The 19,749-nt window shown below is 44.1% G+C and overlaps 1 protein-coding gene across 1 annotated transcript in view; it reads right to left on the reverse strand.

Moving 5' to 3' along the window:
* The window catches only part of LOXHD1 (lipoxygenase homology PLAT domains 1), a 141,459-nt gene that overhangs the window by 20,918 nt on the left and 100,792 nt on the right, over window positions 1-19,749 (reverse strand). The window contains exons 28-35 of the mRNA XM_075269762.1: window positions 17,503-17,607; window positions 16,913-17,041; window positions 14,786-14,950; window positions 11,436-11,617; window positions 6,622-6,738; window positions 4,190-4,352; window positions 1,781-1,935; window positions 1,204-1,413 (exon numbers count right to left, since the gene is read on the reverse strand). Of these exons, the coding sequence (XP_075125863.1) occupies window positions 1,204-1,413; window positions 1,781-1,935; window positions 4,190-4,352; window positions 6,622-6,738; window positions 11,436-11,617; window positions 14,786-14,950; window positions 16,913-17,041; window positions 17,503-17,607 (1,226 nt within the window). The remainder of the gene's footprint in view (window positions 1-1,203; window positions 1,414-1,780; window positions 1,936-4,189; window positions 4,353-6,621; window positions 6,739-11,435; window positions 11,618-14,785; window positions 14,951-16,912; window positions 17,042-17,502; window positions 17,608-19,749) is intronic.

Consider the following 19,749-nt stretch of genomic DNA (forward strand, 5'->3'; position numbering starts at 1 on the left):
CTCCTGGGCTCTGACGTGACTCCCTACTATCTTTGGCCCTCTTCAATGACATTGCAAATATGTGTTATGCTGTAATCATTATGAGTGATACCAGCCTGATATAGGTGATATCATAAAAGAGGACAAAATACAGCAGGGAGTCACATTGGAGCCCAGGAGAGGTAAGTAACACTGGTTTTTATGTTTGTTTACCTTCCCTGGGCCTCCGATTATTATACTCCAGGTTCTAGGTTACAGGCCCCGTAGCTATGACAATAGTTATGCTACTGGCATGAGATGTTCTTGAAAGTTACCTGATTTTTCATTGAAAATCAAGATATCTGCAGAATCTTGCTGGGCAGTCTGTTCTACAACTGTATAGTCCTTTATATGTGCTGCAGCACATTTTATATTTGTCTCTGAGGCTGTGGGCATGTACAGTTAGGAGCAATCTCCCCTGCCCTATCCATTATAACTACTACTGGTTTATTTACATGTGATTCTGCCAGGAGTGACTGTATAATAGCAAACAATTGATGAAACACTCAAGTAAGCATAATATAGAAGATCCAACATTGAATTGTAAATACATGCAGGGTGATGCAGCTCAACAGATCACTGACACAGAAAAAGAGCAATTTACGAGCACAGTCAGGAAAGCTGTTTGCTGCCTGTGAATAATACCCCATCTATAATCATACAAGCAGGCAGAAGTAGATGCGTATACATAGAAGACTTTTCTTACACTGTAGGCTGTGAGATGTGCAGAATGTTCAGTCCAGTACACAGAGAAAGAAGTCTTCAGAAGTTTGTGGAGTCAGTGCGGGAAAACAACCCCTCCCCTCTTCATTCACTATATGAAGAGACCAGACCCTCCCCTGCACTCACTGTGAAGACTCCTAGCTTTTAATGTATCTATGGATGGGACTTCCCTAGTAAGAAGGAGTGAACTTAGAAAGACTAGTAATATCTAGTGGCAGAAACTTTAGAGAGGTTTTTCAGACAGAAAGGAGCCACAATTTTAATTATGTGCATTACATTTTGGTCCAGCATCACTTGCTCTATGAAGTGAGACTAGGTTAGTGACCATTTAAATAAAAATGACCACTGCCATTACCAGGAGAAGGTAATGGAACCCTGTGAACCCCATCTTAGCATCCCAAATATTCTGCATTAAAGGTATTAAAAACAGTCTGGCCTTCTCACTGCTGAATGTTCACTTACCTTTTCATACAGAATCCTCTCAATCTTTTTGTCTTCCTTTTTGAGGGAGAGCCACCGTTCGCACAAGAATAGATACGGCTCTTCCGTCACCTCGTTCAGGATCTCCACCCTCTCCAGGTACCAGTCAGGGCTTATCATGGAGTTATCATGTCGGATTTTTATCTTATAGAGAGTGCCCAGGTCCACAGCTTCTATGATGAACTTATCTACCTAGAATTAAAGATGCAAAAACTAGCATGTGGCTACCTATGATGTTAGAATTTATCAACTTTCACTTAAACTTTCTCTTCTGTTGCTACATGGAAAACATCAACATGCAGGTTGGTTGCTGTTGACAGATCTCAGTGTTACTCTATTTACTGTATATTATAATGATAGCTTTTGTTAATAGCTGGAACAGCTTGTGCCATAACAAAGGAGCGCTTTTCTCCTGATTGAGTCAACATTTTATTAATATTTGGTGCAACACTATTGTATACTGCACTCAGTCTTATATGTTCTCATCTAGTAAGGTAACAGATCCATCAACATTGACAGTTTCCATGTAAATTAGAGGTTCTTCTCTAAAATACCTTACCTGTCCTCTCTCAAACTTGTTCGAGTTCGTTTCAGATTTGCTAAGTTTTCTCTCCCCAGTGTCCCCAAGATCTCCGTATATGGTAAGAAAAACATTGGCATCGGTGCCAGCCCCATAGATGTCTCCAGTATAGACAGACACGCAATATGTATGAGCTGTAAAAGAGGTATAATATCACTGACATCCAGAGGTCAGAATTAAGATTACTTATTTAATATCAATTTATCGTTAATGTTATCTATCTGATATCCAATCCAGCACTGGAAAAATAAGAAGGGTGCCAGCCTCAGAGAGCCTCAGACCTATGTCTTACTATATTAAAAATTAATTAATTTATCATCTATCTAATCTATCTATCTATATAATATCTGTCTATATCTTAGCTATCTCATATCTTCCTTTATCTAGCTGTCTGTCTCTTATATCTATCAATCTCATATCTATATTTATTCTATGTATCTATCACCTCATATCTAATTCTATCTATCTATCTATCTATCTATCTATCTATCTATCTATCTATCTATCGGTATCTATCTATCCCATATCTATCTATCTATCTATCTATCTATCTATCTATCTATCTATCTATCTATCTATCTATCTATCTATCTATCTCTTTCTATCCCATATCTATCTATCTATCTATCTATCTATCTATCTATCTATCTATCTGTCTGTCTGTCTGTCTGTCTGTCTGTCTGTCTGTCTATCTATCATCTCTCTATCTATCTATCTATCTATCTATCTATCTATCTATATATCTCCTATCTATCTATCTATCTATCTATCTATGATCTATCTATCTATCTATCTATCTATCTATCTATCTATTATCTATCTATCTCATATCTATCTATCTATCTATCTATCTATCTATCTATCTATCTCCTATCTATCTATCTATCTATCTATCTATCTATCTATGATCTATCTATCTATCTATCTATCTATCTATCTATCTATCTATTATCTATCTATCTCATATCTATCTATCTATCTATCTATCTATCTATCTATCTATCTCCTATCTATCTATCTATCTATCTATCTATCTATCTATCTATCTATCTCCTATCTATCTATCTATCTATCTATCTATCTATCTCATATCTATCCCATATATATCTTTCTATCCCATATCTATCTATCTATCTATCTATCTATCTATCTATCTATCTATTTATCCTATATCCATCTATGAGCTATCTATTGATCTATCTTGATCTATTTATCAATTTGTCAATCAATCAATCTATTATTATGTGGTCTCTCTAATTAATATTGATTAGAATTTCTTTATTGGACCACTGATTGATTTAAAAAATCAGGATATATACTACCACTAATTAATTAATAAATAAAAAGTATGATTTTCCTATAAATGTGATAAAGATCTGAGTTTGGGGACTGTGGGATGTGACCCAGACTTTGCCCTCCAGGCCCCAGTGACTGGAGTGTATGTAGACGGTTCCCAGTATAGAGATCGCTCCAGGAGCAGATGGGTGAGCACCGAGTAACAATACAGGTTAATGCACATTAATGCAGCACATTAGCCCCGGCTTTTGTTATGGGTGATGTCTGCATGCTTCCCGACATTGCTCAGTATAAATCAGGGGAGCTGAGTCCAGACTGAGGGAATACAGGAGCAGCTGCTATATCTGTGACAGGGTAGGGGGGAGGGAGGGGGTGCTGCTCCTCTAAATCTCTACAGCGGCACATTAGCATTAGAAAGAAGTGACTTCTGCAATAAAACTTCTCGCCATCCGCTAAGTTTACAATTTACAGGCCCAATACTCCTGACAGCGATTAGGACTGAGATATACGAGGCCGCTGCTGCTATAAGATGAGGGCGCTGTCATAAGGAACCTGTCGTCTGCTCAGTAATAATGAGGCCGCTGCTCTGCCATGTTGGCTCTATATCTGTATTTATATAGATCTCTACCCCCTACTAACCACCACTCCTCTGGCATCATCAATCCAGGCAAAGACAGCAGTCATTTTATGTAGTATTATATTATATGAGTGCTAACTTCAGCCCTCTTTAAAGGGATTTTCTGACCCCAAATCATACTGATGACCTATCGACAGATCATCTGTTCTAAAGATGGTGGACAGCATAGTGGTGGTTCCAGTGAACTGCAACGCTGCCCTTATTACTTGAATAGGAGTGGCACTACACATGTGGCTCGCTCACCCAGAGGCTTCTAGAACAGATGTCCCAATCTTTAAATGATATGCACTCAAAAACAGTATACAGAAAGATGGCGTCCACAATGAACAACCCTTAACTAAGATACTGTTTACCCCACTGGTACAGACATATTCCTAACACAGTGTCTACCATTTTCTACTCCAGGACTGCTAAATAGACTTATCTGCCCCCTCCCCAACAGTGCATGTTCTTACTCTCTAGGGGGTCTTCCACCTCCATTTCAATCTGTTTCAGAGTCCCATCCTTCGTCAGCTTTTCGGTGAAGATGTCTGATGGAACAAGTTCCCTGATGGTTTCTCCGTCATCTTCAGACTTCGCCAGCCATCGTTCACAGGGAAAAGTGACCGTCTGTGAGCCCTGGGTTATATATAAGGAACATATAGTCAGTCCAGGTCATGAGCTCTGCTCTTCATAATTGTCTAAGGAATTACCGAAATGTCTTCAAAATACAATTGTTTAAAGGGAAGATTCTCACAAAATGACCTGGGCAGAAAACTCTTGGGGGGTCATCCACTCATACCTAATGTTTGAGCACTGTATGACTCTACTCCTAGGTGTAACATCTCTGCCTGTTCGGGCCTCTGCGCCATCCTCTGCTCGTGTGCTGCGGCGCAGGAGGCTTGTGCAGTTTGATAATCTGCTTAAAGTTTTTAGTTGCACTGTGTGAACACGGCTCTAGTCCTTAATTGGATTTGCACCACACCCGTCTTCTGCCAAGGTTGCCTCTGTCCATTAAGTGTGTGATTTTGTCTTGCCTGTGATTGACAGCTTTCCTTCCTATCAGGTTCAGGGCGGGTTCTTCCTGCCCTATTTAGTCTTGACTCACAGTCACACTGGTGCCGGTTATTGCCTCTAGCTTTCTGGTTTTGCTTGCTGTTATATTACTTGTATTCTAATCCTTGACCTTTGGCTTCCCTACTGACAATTCTTTTGGACTCCGATTTGGCACTGCATCGCTCTCCTGTTACCGAACCCTGGCTAGCTGACCTCCCTTTGTTGTTGTTCGTCTTGTCTGCGTTTTGTGTTTCACGTATTCAGGGAGGGACTGTCTTCGTGGTTGTCGCCTATTACCTAGGATAGGGTCTGGCAATAGGAAGGGAAAGCGGGGGGCTTCAGCTTAGGGCTCACTGTCCCTTGTGCCCCTCCCTCCAGGGTTCACCAGCAGCTCCTGGGGAATTATCGTCTGCTATTCCCTAACACTAGGTTTCTAAGGTTTGAACCACCGTAATTGATATTAAAGAACTGAATAGCTCTTAGCATCCAATTTTCCACATACCCTGAGTGGCAGTAAACAAGCTACAGAGGGCCACTTATATACATAGACTTAACTTGAAGTTCCTTGGCCCCCAATTACTAGTTGCAATCTATAATACTGATAGATTCTTATTTTATAGAGTAGCCTGTTGGCCCCTCAGGTGCGAGGGCCCGGTAGAGATTGCTACCCCTGCACCCCCTATAGCTACGCTCCTGCATATACAGCTGTATCATGTATTTTGAAACTTTGCAATGCAAATGTTTGGAAACAGACAGATATAACTTAAAGGGACATTCCAGCTTGCAGTATCTATTACCTATCCACTGATCTCAGAGTATAGTAATTGGGGGCCCTGGAGAGGTGCGTGAAAATAGTAATCAGCTCATATTCACCTTTCCTTACCTCTCTGGGGCTCTCCCGCAGCATTCGGTCATCAATTCTGGTGTCTTCCAACCTCTTCAGCCTCCTGGGTAATATCTGCGACCCTTAGGGAAAATTGAGGCTCAATTATAGGCCTCAATTGTCGCCTGCGGCCGCTGACATCACCCAGGAGGCCATAAGACACTGAGAAAGAAGACGAGCGACCATGGCAAAGCTCTAGAATGGTGAGGAAAGGTAAGTATGAGCTGTTTATTATTTTTTCACACTTTCCCGGGGCCTATGATTATTATACTTTGGGGTCTGAAGAGACTCTGGAGTATAATAACAATTTGTGGGTAACAAGCTCCAAACATTTGGGGTTCAGCCAAACCTGAAATTTTTGGAAAACTCGTAACAAACCCCTGGTGGTGCCATTATGTAGTGTGTTCAGGAGACACATTGCATCCAAACTCTGACCGCACGAGGACTTGTGCAAGGGCATGTTAGGCTGAAGAGGAGCAGTCAGGAGCGAGAAAAGGTAAATATTAATTAATATCAGCCATTACCTATTGAAATAATCCAAGTGGTAATGGGCAATATAAAAAGATGTGGTCTGTGGAGGGCCCCTCTGATTTCTGGGGCCCCATGTAATTGATTGGGTTGCATGGTGGTAACACGGACCCAATGGATAACCAGAAAATGAGACTTTTGTTCTCCATTTCCACCAGATGTAAGATTGTAGCTCAAACAGTCAGTGCTTACATCTGTAGGAGATATAAGTGTGCCCTCCTTCATCAGTCTCAGACTGCACCCCAAAACATCCCACGATCCAGAAACATGCTCTTAGGACCTGTCTACACTGTGGGGTGAGTAATTTGCAAAGGAGGCATATTGTACAATGGATCTATACACAACAACAAAAATGACATATATTATAATAAAAATAGTATGTCATAACTTATATATTAAATGTGAAAAATACAATATGGTGCCCTTGGTTTTATAGCCTACCTTTCCATTGGGTAAAAGTCTACGGATCTCCACTCTGTCCAGGTGCCACCCGGCATTGATGCCCGTGTCATTGTGCCCAATGCGGATCTTTTCAATCACATCGCCGATGTCCTCGAGCTGCAGGACAGAGGAGAAGAGGAGTGAACGCGCCAGACATTGGTTGGAATGTGGGTCAAATGGAAGTTGATTCTGGGGCAGTACATGAACAAATCACCGGGAAGGTGTCAGGCTTTCAGCGTGTAAACACGGAGTACATTCCAGGCACGATAATTACTGACAGCGACTGTCAGCCATCGCTGAATAATTCAACAGGCAGCCTATTATCACCGCGTTACTAGGTCTCTGCCTGCCTGTGACAGAGCAGCCGGGAAAGGAGACTTTCTGTACTGATCCCTGTGAATGCATAGAGATGTAGCAGAGCTAAGGTTGTTACGTAGCAAGAGTCATTGTGACATTGTGATTGTACGTCTAAGTCTTTACATAGGTCAGCATGTCTCATGAAACATATGGATGACAAATTCAGTTCTGCTGATATAAAATACGGTATATGATCGAGTGATATACATTAGATATCATGTACTCAGTATCACGGCTTCTGCCTAGTTCTGTTTTTCTAGGGCAACGTTTTGATCAAACCGAAGCTTAGATGTTATTAGAGTTATGTAGTCATCTCCTGTTTCATCAGTGACAAATTGCTGATCTGCTCCTTTCCCCCATGCTTTACACTGCAGATCACTTTCTTCAGATTGACTGCTGTGTATAAGCACAAGCCCACCACAAGCTCATCAATACAAGCATTCTGTAAGGTCTCATCTTTGTACCAGGCACCTCCCCGTTGCAATACTGTAGGGTTCCATTTGTAGGGCTCAGCTAAGCTACTAAAGGTGTCAATGGTAATCATCTTGCTGACTGTTTCCACTAACAACCAGCAGAATTTTATGAACCAGATCAGAACCATTAGTGGATCTTGTCTCGCACGGTCAGCCATGCATTTGGCCAGTGTTTTTCAGATGCATTCAATTAGAGATGGAGTTGTCACGATACAAACTCTTTAGCAATGCTTAAAAATACAACAATATACATTATTAATTCATGGCGAATGAATTATTTGAATTAATTTTATTGTTTAATTATTCATTAGGTTGTTTAATTATTAATTATATTTTAACAGACTTTCTCCATAGCAAAGGATGCAAAAAGTCTGATGGCTCAAGGTAACGCATTCGAGAGCATGGGTGCAGCACAGGAGAAGTCTGAGAAAATGGAAGTGATGATAGGATAGGATAGCATATGACATATGAGATGATATGAAGGGGAAGCTGCTAAATTTAAGTAATCCGCTGAACATATAGCTCATTGATGTTAGTAGATAGAAATGACAGAAGAGATGTAGGAAGGTTCAGCATGGTGGATAGGTTTATTTATTATTTTAATTCTCATAATTATGACAAATCTAAATAAATAAGGACCATTATCGACATAATATATATATAAACTCAATTTCGCGTGTCGAATAATGCCAATGGGGCGGGTTTTCTGCAGGCGGTTGGCGGGGGCTACGTCAGGTGTGTCGTCCCCCCGGCATTTTTTACGCTTGACTAGTGATCACAGGGAGGATCTTAAGGTGTGGGCCAGATTTTTGAATGAGTACAACGGCCGCTCCTTAGTTATGTCCCCTGTGGCTGATGTTTTTGATTGGGACCTGTACACTGATGCGTCGGGGGCGGTTGGTTTTGGGGCCTATTGTTGGGGCCAATGGTGTGCGGGTCGGTGGCCGGCGGAGTGGGTTGAGGCTGGTCTGGTGCGCAATTTGTGTTTGCTGGAGCTGTTCCCCATCGTGGTGGCGTTGGAGATTTGGGGGGACCGCTTCAGCAACAGGAAGGTGCGTTTCCATTGTGACAATCAGTCCGTGGTTTGCGCAATTAATGCTTTGATGGCCTCCTCCCCTCCGGTGGTTCGCTTGCTGCGGCACTTGGTCCTTCGTTGTTTGTCCTTGAATGCGTGGGTGGTGGCTGTTCATGTCCCTGGTGTTTCCAATGTCATTGCCGATTCTCTCTCTCGGTTTCAGTGGGAGCGGTTTCGGCAGGTGGCACCCGAGGCGGACGACAGGGGCTTGCAGTGTCCGGATCACCTGTGGAGCGTGGTCTTGCCGCGGCGGGTGAGCTGATTCAGTCCTCTTTGGCGGTTGGGACCAGGGCTGCGTATGAGTCGGCCTGGCGGGAGTTTGAATCGGTTTTGCATGAGTTGGGGGGGGGTGAGTCTGTTGACCTGAGGCGTTCCGCGGTGTTAGTGCTGGTGGGTCGTGGGGCTTTGGAGGGTTGGTCGGTGTCTAGGGTCAACAGGTTGGTGGCGGGGTTGGCTTTTGGTTTTCGCTTTAGGGGTTGGGTCGATGTGACGAAGGATTTCCTAGTGCGTCAGGCTTTGCGGGGTTTTCGGAGAGGGAGGTCTCGTCCGGACGGGAGGCGTCCCGTTTCTTTTCAGTTGCTAGAGCGTTTGGGAGGGATGTTGGCGTCTGTGTGTTCTTCTCCTGGGGAATTTTTATTGTTCCGTTTGGCTTTTTCTTCGGCTTTTTTCGGGGCTCTTAGGGTGGGGGAACTAGTTTCGCCTTCGAAATCGGTGGGCAGTGGGGTGTTGTTTCAGGATGTTGTGGGGGGTGAGTTGGAGGTGGAATTTTTGGTGCGTCGCTCTAAGACGGATCAGTTTGGTAGGGGGCGGAGGGTCCGTCTTTTTAGGGTGGTGGGGTCAGAGATGTGCCCGGTTCGTTGTTTCCGGGAGTTTTTGGGGTGTCGCGGTGCGTCTGGTGGCCCCCTTTTGTGTCATAGGGACGGGACATATTTGTCTCGTTTCCAATTTACGTGGGTTTTTCGTCGGTGTCTGGAGTTGTTGGGTTTGGATCCGTTGAGTTTCGCTCCGCATTCATTCCGCATTGGGGCGGCTACCGAGGCGGTGGTGTCCGGTTTGGGTACGGACGTGGTGCGACGGATTGGTCGGTGGGCGTCGGGTCGTTTTCTCTCATATGTCCGTCTTCACTTGTTGTAGGTTCCCGTACGGGGTGGGGGGCGTATTGTGGCGTTTTTTGGTGGATGGTTGTGGGTGCTTGGGGGTTTGTTGTTCGGGGAGGGGGCGGGGTTTGCTGATTTTGTTTGATTGTTTCTGTTCTTCTCCTAGGTCGCCCCCCGCGTTTGGTTTGGATTATGGGGCATTCGTATGTCCATTGGGGGGCGGAGCGAGCCTCCGTCAGGCCCCACGGACGTCAGCTTGGGCTCCCCAGGTTGGTGGCTGTGGTGCGTTGGTTGGGTTCTCGCCCTTCCAGGGAGCTGGTCCGGGACATTAAGCATGATTTGATGCGTCTATGGTTGCAGTGTCCGGGGTTGGTAGTGGTGTGGTCGGACATGGTCCCTCGTCACGCTTGGAGGGGTGCTCGGTCGGTCCCTAAGATTAATCGGGCTCGGTCGAAGGCAAATCGTTCGGTTGGGGCCTTTGTGATTAAGCACGGGGGGGTTGTGGTGCGCCATCGGGAGTTGGAGGATCTGCAGGGTGGTTTTTGGTTAGCTGACGGGGTACACCTGAATGCGGTGGGAATTGATTTGTGGGCCTTGGGCATTCAGGGGGGCGTAGAGCGTGCATTGCCTTTGGTGGGGGGGTCGCAGCCTTGAGGGGGTCAAGGACTGTGCCTGGTGGCGGGGTGGGAGGTCCTTGGAGTTGCAAAAACCTTGGGGGTGGGGAAAAACACATGGGGTGTATTTCTCCACAATTATGTAATCACTGTGTATGAGTGGTCTGGCTGCCTCTGGACTCCTGCTGGGTGGCGTCCCGGGGAGTGATTTGCGCTTGGTACTGCCATCAGTTTATGGTACCCCCGTGCCTGTGGTTGCGGCTGGGGGTAACTTGTTTATGATGGTCAGTCTGGCGGTCAGATCTTTAGCTCCAAGGGCTTTCCCCCCTCTTTGTTATTTGCACTAATATTTATATTAATTATATCTTATTTAGATAGAGAAGTGGGGTATGGTTAGTTAGTTACTCAGAAAGGATGTTTTAATAAAGAAAGGTTAAAATTTGTTGTTTGTATTTTATGTAATAAAACGGCTGCTGTGGCCAATTTATCCAACCTCTCTTGTTTGTTTTTTATTTAGGTAAGAAGCGGGGGGAAGGTGGGGGTTGAGAGGGATGGTGTCAGGGGTGGCAGCAGCAGAGGTAAGTATGAAGATCAGGAGGGAGAGCGGACATCCTCAGTGCCATTGTCATGCATTGCAGAATGTACACGGATGTCACGCAAAGTGTTATCCTATTGCATTTTGTGATAGACGGCACCAACCTGGTCGTGTGCATGGGCCCTTACAGCAGGTACCACGCTATACCTTCTATTTAGGCAAACAGTGAAGTGCCCAACCAGTCGCAGATATTGGTCTGCAATATAAAGCTCTCAAGCTGCTGTTACAACTAGCGCTCACAGCATAGCTACAGAACCACTTGAATGGGAGATGAGCTGCAGTTGCATGGCATGGCCACTACTCAGTGTATGGGGCTGTCTGCTTCCAGCTCTGTACACTATATAGTACAGGGATCGGATGCAGCCCAGGGATGGCTATTGGCCCCCACCAATTAGAAAAACCCCTTTAAACTCAGGGTTAAAACCAGATAATTTTGGCTGCTTATAACACAGGTGTGAAGATTAAGTGACAACAAAAATGACCATAGGACCCAGCTTTCCTGGAACCCTTATTTGTGGAAATATACTAATAATATGTAACTAAATCACAAATGTAGATTACATGAAAAGCAATGGGCTGAAATAAATCGTCTATAATGTTTACCTCTACTATGAACTGATCTACGGAATTTCTCTCAAAATACATCCGGCGCTCCCGCTTGTTTACACACAGGGATTTCTGCTGAGTGCAGACTCCATCTCGGCCATAAAGAACGATAAAAACATCCGCGTCTGTCCCAGCGCTAAATATGTCACTCGTGTAAACTGTGATCTCATAGGGAACAACTGAGGAGATACAAACACAATGCTGGCATGTTATTAGCTGCGATACCAATGGAAGAGTCATTACTAATACATACATAAAGATGCTGCAAAGGAGTTCAAGGAATGGGTTTCTGGAAAATTTCATCAGTCACTATGTTGTTCATATGAGACCTTTATTTTATAATAGTCTATGCTATATCACACAGTGCCCATTGGTAACATGGCTCCTGTATGTCATACAGTGCCCACGGAAAGTATGGTTCCCCTATGTCACACAATGTTGTGGACAATATGGCTCTTCCATGTCACACAGTGCTCATGGGCGGTATGGCACCCCTATGTCACACAGTGCCCATGAAAAATATGGCTCACACAATATTATACAGTGCTCATGGACAGTACAGCTCCCCTATGTCACACAGAGCTGTGAAAAATATGGCTCTCCCAAAATTATACAGGGCCCATGGACAATATGGCACTCTTATGGCACACAGTGCCCATGTACAATATGGCTTACCTATATGTTATACAGTGTTCATGGCTCCCATATGTCAGACAATGCCCATAGAAAATATGGCTCTTACAATATTATACATGGCTCATGGACAGTATGGCTTTCCTAGGTCACACAGTACCCATGGACATTATGATTACCCCAATATCATACAGTGCTCATGGACAGTATGGCTCCACTATGTCACACAGTGCTGTGAACAGTATGGCTATCCTTTATCACAGAGTGCCCATGGACAGTATGGCTATCCTTTATCACACAGTGCACATGGACAGTATGGCTATCCTTTATCACACAATGCGCATGGACAGTATGGCTATCCTTTATCACAAAGTGCCCATAGACAGTATGGCTATCCTTTATCACACAGTGCCCATGGACAGTATGACTATCCGTTATCACAGAGTGCCCATGGACAGTATGGCTATCCGTTATCACAGAGTGCCCATGGACAGTATGGCTATCCTTTATCACACAGTGCCCATGGACAGTATGACTATCCGTTATCACAGAGTGCCCATGGACAGTATGGCTATCCGTTATCACAGAGTGCCCATGGACAGTATGGCTATCCTTTATCACACAATGCGCATGGACAGTATGGCTATCCTTTATCACAAAGTGCCCATAGACAGTATGGCTATCCTTTATCACACAGTGCCCATGGACAGTATGACTATCCGTTATCACAGAGTGCCCATGGACAGTATGGCTATCCGTTATCACAGAGTGCCCATGGACAGTATGGCTATCCTTTATCACACAATGCCCTTGGACAGTTTGGCTATCCTTTAGCACACAGTGCCCATGGACAGTATGGCTATCCGTTATCACAGAGTGCCCATGGACAGTATGGCTATCCGTTATCACAGAGTGCCCATGGACAGTATGGCTATCCGTTATCACAGAGTGCCCATGGACAGTATGGCTATCCGTTATCACAGAGTGCCCATGGACAGTGTGGCTATCCTTTATCACACAGTGCCCATGGACAGTATGGCTATCCTTTATCACACAATGCCCTTGGACAATTTGGCTATCCTTTAGCACACAGTGCCCATGGACAGTATGGCTATCCGTTATCACAGAGTGCCCATGGACAGTATGGCTATCCTTTATCACAGAGTGCCCATGGACAGTATGGCTATCCGTTATCACAGAGTGCCCATGGACAATATGGCTATCCGTTATCACAGAGTGCCCATGGACAGTATGGCTATCCTTTATCACACAGTGCCCATGGACAGTATGGCTATCCTTTATCACACAGTGCCCATGGACAGTATGAGTATCCGTTATCACAGAGTGCCCATGGACAGTATGGCTATCCGTTATCGCAGAGTGCCCATGGACAGTATGGCTATCATTTATCACACAGTGCCCATGGACAGTATGGCTATCCTTTATCACACAATGCCCTTGGACAGTTTGGCTATCCTTTAGCACACAGTGCCCATGGACAGTATGGCTATCCGTTATCACAGAGTGCCCATGGACAGTATGGCTATCCTTTATCACAGAGTTTCCATGGACAGTATGGCTATCCTTTATCACACAATGCCCATGGACAGTATGGCTATCCTTTATCACACAGTGCCCATGGACAGTATGGCTATCCTTTGTCACACAGTGCCCATGGACAGTATGGCTATCCTTTATCACACAGTGTCCATGGACAGTATGGCTATCCTTTATCACACAATGCCCATGGACAGTATCGCTATCCTTTATCACAGAGTGCCCATGGACAGTATGGCTTCTCTTTGTCACACAGTGCACATGGACAGTATGGCTATCCTTTATCACACAATGCGCATGGACAGTATGGTTATCCTTTATCACAAAGTGCCCATGGACAGTATGGCTATCCTTTATCACACAGTGCCCATGGACAGTATGACTATCCGTTATCACAGAGTGCCCATGGACAGTATGGCTATCCGTTATCACAGAGTGCCCATGGACAGTATGGCTATCCTTTATCACACAGTGCCCATGGACAGTATGGCTATCCGTTATCACAGAGTGCCCATGGACAGTATGGCTATCCGTTATCACAGAGTGCCCATGGACAGTATGGCTATCCTTTATCACACAGTGCCCATGGACAGTATGGCTATCCTTTATCACACAATGCCCTTGGACAGTTTGGCTATCCTTTAGCACACAGTGCCCATGGACAGTATGGCTATCCTTTAGCACACAGTGCCCATGGACAGTATGGCTATCCGTTATCACAGAGTGCCCATGGACAGTATGGCTATCCGTTATCACAGAGTGCCCATGGACAGTATGGCTATCCTTTATCACACAGTGCCCATGGACAGTATGGCTATCCTTTATCACACAATGCCCTTGGACAGTTTGGCTATCCTTTAGCACACAGTGCCCATGGACAGTATGGCTATCCTTTATCACAAAGTGCCCATGGACAGTATGGCTATCCTTTATCACACAGTGCCCATGGACAGTATGACTATCCGTTATCACAGAGTGCCCATGGACAGTATGGCTATCCGTTATCACAGAGTGCCCATGGACAGTATGACTATCCGTTATCACAGAGTGCCCATGGACAGTATGGCTATCCTTTATCACACAGTGCCCTTTGCAAGGGTTGACAAAGACCAGGAAAGATAAGTTACAGTATAAATCCTCCTTAAAGCTCCACCTACAAGGCGTATACTGTTCAGTCTGTAGTTCTGAAGGAAACAGGTATCTCTCAATGGCTCCATCATCTTCTGTTCTATCCAACCACCGCCCACATGGAAATTTCAAGCGCTGTCCAAGTGAAGGAGCATCGAGTTCCACCCAGTCAAGGAACCAGCCGGCAGAGTGGCCTAGAATAAGATGTGACAGGGCAGTCAGAGACCTCATATCTCAGTACGATCAGCCAAACGCAAGAGGACAAACTCAGCCAAAAACGTGTCTGAGGAGCTGACAGAGAGTCCAAATCTCTCCCCCACCCCAGGCAGCTGCTCACAGCAACTATTAATATCAATGATAAATGTGACGTGGTCCCCCCTGCACAGACGTCATACGTCACCTGAAATAACCTGCAGGAATAAATCATCTCAGGCTTCAGGAGACTAAAATCTGATTTTACGCCAAGTACAAGAAATTGTCCTTGGATTTTATAATATGTACAGATTGTGCAAGACATGGTGCAGGGGACAAGGCTTTGGGGTTGAGCTGCCTACTAATCCCGCAAAAAGCCGATATGTTGTTCAGTTTATTATCTATAGAGTCAGGCTTGGATTGGCTCACCAGAGTACTGGTGAATCCCCCAGTGGGCCCCACACCGCTTGTTACCAGGTTGATTACTCCAGCAGTAATGGCCGCTATTAACATAAGCCATCAGCCTCCAGTCACTCCGTTGCTCTGCTAATAATGTCACAACGCTGAGCAGTGTCAAGACGTCACTGATGCTATTCAGCATCAGAAAGAGACCTGTGGTGCACATGGCCCCCAGAGGGTCAAGGGTGAAGGGGAAGCAAAGGAGGCCATGGGTAGGAGTGAGCAGTGGCCATTACCTATTGGAGTAATCCAGCCTAAAGTCACTATATGGGATGTACTTACTGGATGGGGGCTTGTACAAAGGGCAGTTACTGTATGGTGGCCACTAACGTGGGCAATATACCATTTTGGGGGTCAGTAAGGGGGGCTTTATACCATGTGGGGCCAGTAAAAGGGGCTTTATACCTAGGGGGAGTCAGAAAAGGGGGCATTATACCATGTGGGGGCCAGAAAAGGGTGCTGTATATTGTGTAGGTGCCAGGAAAGGTGATATTATACCATGTGGGTGCCAGGGAAGTGGGCATTAGAAAAGGAGCCTTCACACAGTGTAGGGGCCAGGAAAGGGACTTTACATTGTGAAGAGGAATCTGAGACAGAAGAGCTTTAACAAATGAGGGCCATGGGGTCTTCTTTTCTGCAAAGAATTGGTAACAGTTGGTACTGAAGTATTGGGGTTAAAGGACAAGAAATGGGGCTACTTGTTCAGGGGGTCTCTTGTATATATGGCCCTGTAGTTTACAAACTGAAACTAGGACATAAATCTGATACATGTATTGCTTTGCTGTATTGCTTTCTAGAATATAAATCCTTTACATATAGAAGATAGATAGATAGATAGATAGATAGATAGATAGGAGATAGATATGAGATAGATAGATAGATAGATAGATAGATAGATAGATAGATAGGAGCTAGATAGATAGGAGATAGATAGATAGATAGATAGATAGATATGAGATAGATAGATAGATAGATAGATAGATAGATAGATAGATAGATAGATAGATATGAGATAGATAGATAGATAGATAGATAGATAGGAGATAGATAGATAGATAGATAGATAGATATGAGATAGATAGATATGAGATAGATAGATAGATAGATAGATATGAGATAGATAGATAGATAGATAGATAGATAGATAGATAGATAGATATGAGATAGATAGATAGATAGATAGATAGATAGGAGATAGATAGATAGATAGATAGATATGAGATAGATAGATAGATATGAGATAGATAGATAGATAGATAGATAGATAGATAGATAGATAGATAGATAGATATGAGATAGATAGATAGATAGATATGAGATAGATAGATAGATAGATAGATAGATAGATAGATAGAAGATAGATAGATAGATAGATAGATATGAGATAGATAGATAGATATGAGATAGATAGATAGATATGAGATAGATAGATATGAAATAGATAGATAGATAGATAGATAGATAGATAGATAGATAGATAGATAGATAGATAAGTTGTTTCATACCTTTGTTGTCATGACCAATTTTTATCTTTTTGAGAGACCCAATATCCACGGCCTCCACAGTGAACACGTCGATTTTCCCTCTTTCAAATTTGTTCTTGTTGGTTTTTGATGCTTTAAGACTCATATAACCTAAGAAGAGAACATAAAGTGTAATTCACACTGAGAACCCCCAGGCTTTAGTGGTAATGAAGGAAACATCTCCGCTTATTGTATATCCAGAGGCTGAAAACTGGCACAGTCCTAATACTGCCCACAGCAGAAGGTTTGCTACAATTGCGTCCAACCCAGACAATCTTTTGCAAGCTAAAGATTCCCAGTACATTGCCTAGGCAGGAGACACTTGTAACAGATCTTCTGCTGTGCAGCATTTTAGCCTCAGAGCACCAATTTTTCAGACCTTGGACTTTATTAATACGAATGAATGGGAACTCAGAAATTATGGCCTGCAAAGATTGAGAGAGAAATAACAGGCGACCCCTGGATGACACTAATTTTTCCTCTTTTCCATTCATTTCAGTTTAAGAAGCCAACTGGGTAATACAGATACACAGAGATACAGAGATGAAGCTGTTAGCATGGGTGCTGCGTACCAGTGTCGTCCTTCTCTCCATACAGAATGATGAATACATTGGCATCCGTCCCAGCATTCTTCTTGTCTCCAGTCTTTACTCTTACTGTGTATGTAGTGGATTTGGCTGCCAAAAAAAAAAATGACATAAAGACGGTATAATGTCTATACCTACATACTGATGGGCTAAGAGCCAACAGGTGCCCTTAACTAGCCCACCCAACAGTGCCCCCATAAGCACACAGGACAAGATGAGAGTCACCACTTCAAATTTTATAACATTTTATCCTCCATTGAAGAGATCATTGTATATCATTACTATAGTATTACAATAATATATTTTATTTTATTTTACATAAAAAGTAAATACATTAAAGGGAACCTGTCAGGGCGATTCGGGACACTAAAACCACCCACAGGTCCTTTCAGACCGGAGGTTTAATGTCCAAAGTCGCCTTGTTTTAAATCCATCTGTTTTTAAAGATTTGAACCTTTAGGCCGGGACCCCACTGGCTGGAAATGCAGTGATTTGGTCCACGGTGGAAATGCTGCGGTAAAAATCGCAGTGTTTTACAGTACTTGCAAAGTGGATGGGATTCATGTGAATCCCCTGCCCCCTTTGTAGAAAAAAAAGCAGCGCAGACACGCTACAATTTCCAAAACCATTGCGGTTTTGAAAATCACAGCATGTCAATTATATCTACGGAAACGCCGGCGGCTTTCCCGTAGATATAATTGTAACAGAAATTCCACAGAGGAAAACTCCTTGAACTTTCTGTTGAAAGTGCTGTGGGAAGAACTGCAATGCGTTCACGCCGCGGTTCTTCCCACAGTGCTTTAGCGCTGCGTTTCCGCCCAGTGGGGCCTTAGCCTTATACTTACCTAGACATGAGTTTCCTTGGACTTTTAATCTATCTAAAATCTACTGTATATCAATATTATTATTATTATTATTATTATTATTTATTTATATAGCACCATTAATTCCACGGTGCTTTACATTTGGGGGTTACATACAATACACAGAATATACAGGTAGATATAATGCTAACAATGACCGACTGGCACAGTGGGGTAGAGGGCCCTGCCCGCGAGGGCTTACAATCTATGAGGGAAGGGGGAGTAGAGACAGAAGGAGAGGGGGAGACTGTACAGATGGGGGTGCGGTGATAGTGTTATTGGAGGTTGTAGGCCTTCCTGAATAGGGGAGTCTTCAGGGCCTTCTTGAAGCCTGTGATTGTGGGGGTCAGTCTTATGTGTCGTGGTAAGGAGTTCCAGAGTATGGGGGATGCACGGGAGAAATCTTGGAGGCGGTTGTGTGAGGAGCGGAGGAGGGCAGAGCGGAGTAGGAGATCATTGGAGGATCTGAGGTTACGTGTGGGCAGGTAGCGGGAGATTAGGTCAGAGATATATGGAGGGGGCAGGTTGTGGATGGCTTTGTATGTTAGCGTTAGTAGCTTGAACTCAATTCGCTGGGCTATGGGTAACCAGTGGAGGGACTGGCAGAGGGGAGCAGCCGATGAAGATCGGGGTGTGAGGTGGATTAAGCGAGCAGCGCAGTTTAAGGTGGACTGGAGGGGGGCAAGGGTGTTTGCTGGGAGTCCATGGAGAAGGGTGTTGCAGTAATCTAAGCGGGAGATTATGAGAGCCTGGACAAGCATCTTGGTAGTTTCCTGGGTGAGGAAGGGGCGAATTCGGTGGATGTTCTTGAGCTGGAGTATATAGTATCTATGTAAGAAGAACAGTGTTTAATGTCTATCGACAGATTTATCCTTCAGTTTGTCTATTTATCTATTTTCTGTGAGTTCAATATATGGAATATTTTCTACAGGTCTTGCATGTACAGGATTTCAGGCTCCGGGCCACTCGGACTGGTGCACTACACATTTATTATATTCACTAAGAACGCCCCATCCATTTGACCAATCTTCTTAGATTATCTTTGTCCATTCCCATAGACAGTATAGTTAGTTCATAAGATTCATTCTACGTGATTTCATACATGTCTGACTCATGCTATGGAAAACATATACATAACTACATCAACCCAGGTGACACGTGGCGGCCATCATGCCAGAAGGCTTGGGGTTGATGTAAGCAGTAAGTGAATTCAGCGATCAGACTTGCAGCTACAGACTCCGTGAGAACATAAAGAAATCGGCATAAGTCCCCTCAGAGCTGTATTCAGATCACAGACCATATGTTACTGCTGTAAATTGGAGTCTTGGGAAAGAGTGGCTGCTGAAATGGTGACAGCATCATTAAAATG

Source organism: Leptodactylus fuscus, chromosome 1 (assembly GCF_031893055.1).
Source record: "Leptodactylus fuscus isolate aLepFus1 chromosome 1, aLepFus1.hap2, whole genome shotgun sequence".
Lineage (NCBI taxonomy): Eukaryota > Metazoa > Chordata > Amphibia > Anura > Leptodactylidae > Leptodactylus > Leptodactylus fuscus.